This window comes from Bison bison, unplaced genomic scaffold, assembly GCF_000754665.1.
Source record: "Bison bison bison isolate TAMUID 2011002044 unplaced genomic scaffold, Bison_UMD1.0 scf7180017864158, whole genome shotgun sequence".
NCBI lineage: Eukaryota > Metazoa > Chordata > Mammalia > Artiodactyla > Bovidae > Bison > Bison bison.
The window spans coordinates 37,205-37,406 of NW_011494730.1; the positions used below are offsets into that span (position 1 = coordinate 37,205).

General features: G+C 69.3%; 1 protein-coding gene across 3 annotated transcripts in view; it reads left to right on the forward strand.

The window, feature by feature from the left end:
• Positions 1-6: 6 nt before the first annotated feature.
• GRIK3 (glutamate receptor, ionotropic, kainate 3) overlaps positions 7-202 on the forward strand; it is a 247,288-nt gene continuing 247,092 nt past the window's right edge. For 2 of the 3 annotated variants that reach the window (XM_010841151.1, XM_010841150.1), the window contains exon 1: positions 50-114. In XM_010841151.1, the coding sequence (XP_010839453.1) occupies positions 93-114 (22 nt within the window). In that variant the 5' untranslated portion in view covers positions 50-92. Of the gene's footprint in view, positions 115-202 lie in introns of all 3 variants that reach the window. The other variant, XM_010841149.1, reaches the window with a different exon arrangement.

Sequence of the window (202 nt, forward strand, 5' to 3'; positions counted from 1 at the left end):
TGACCGCTCCCTGGCGGCGCCTCCGGAGTCTGGTTTGGGAATACTGGGCCGGGCTCCTCGTGTGCGCCTTCTGGATCCCAGACTCGCGCGGGATGCCCCACGTCATCCGGATCGGTAAGGGCTCCCGGGAGCCGAGGGTCTCCGTGCGCCCGGGCGGGGGCGGGAACGGGGGCCACTGAACGCGATCCCAAGAGATTTCCTA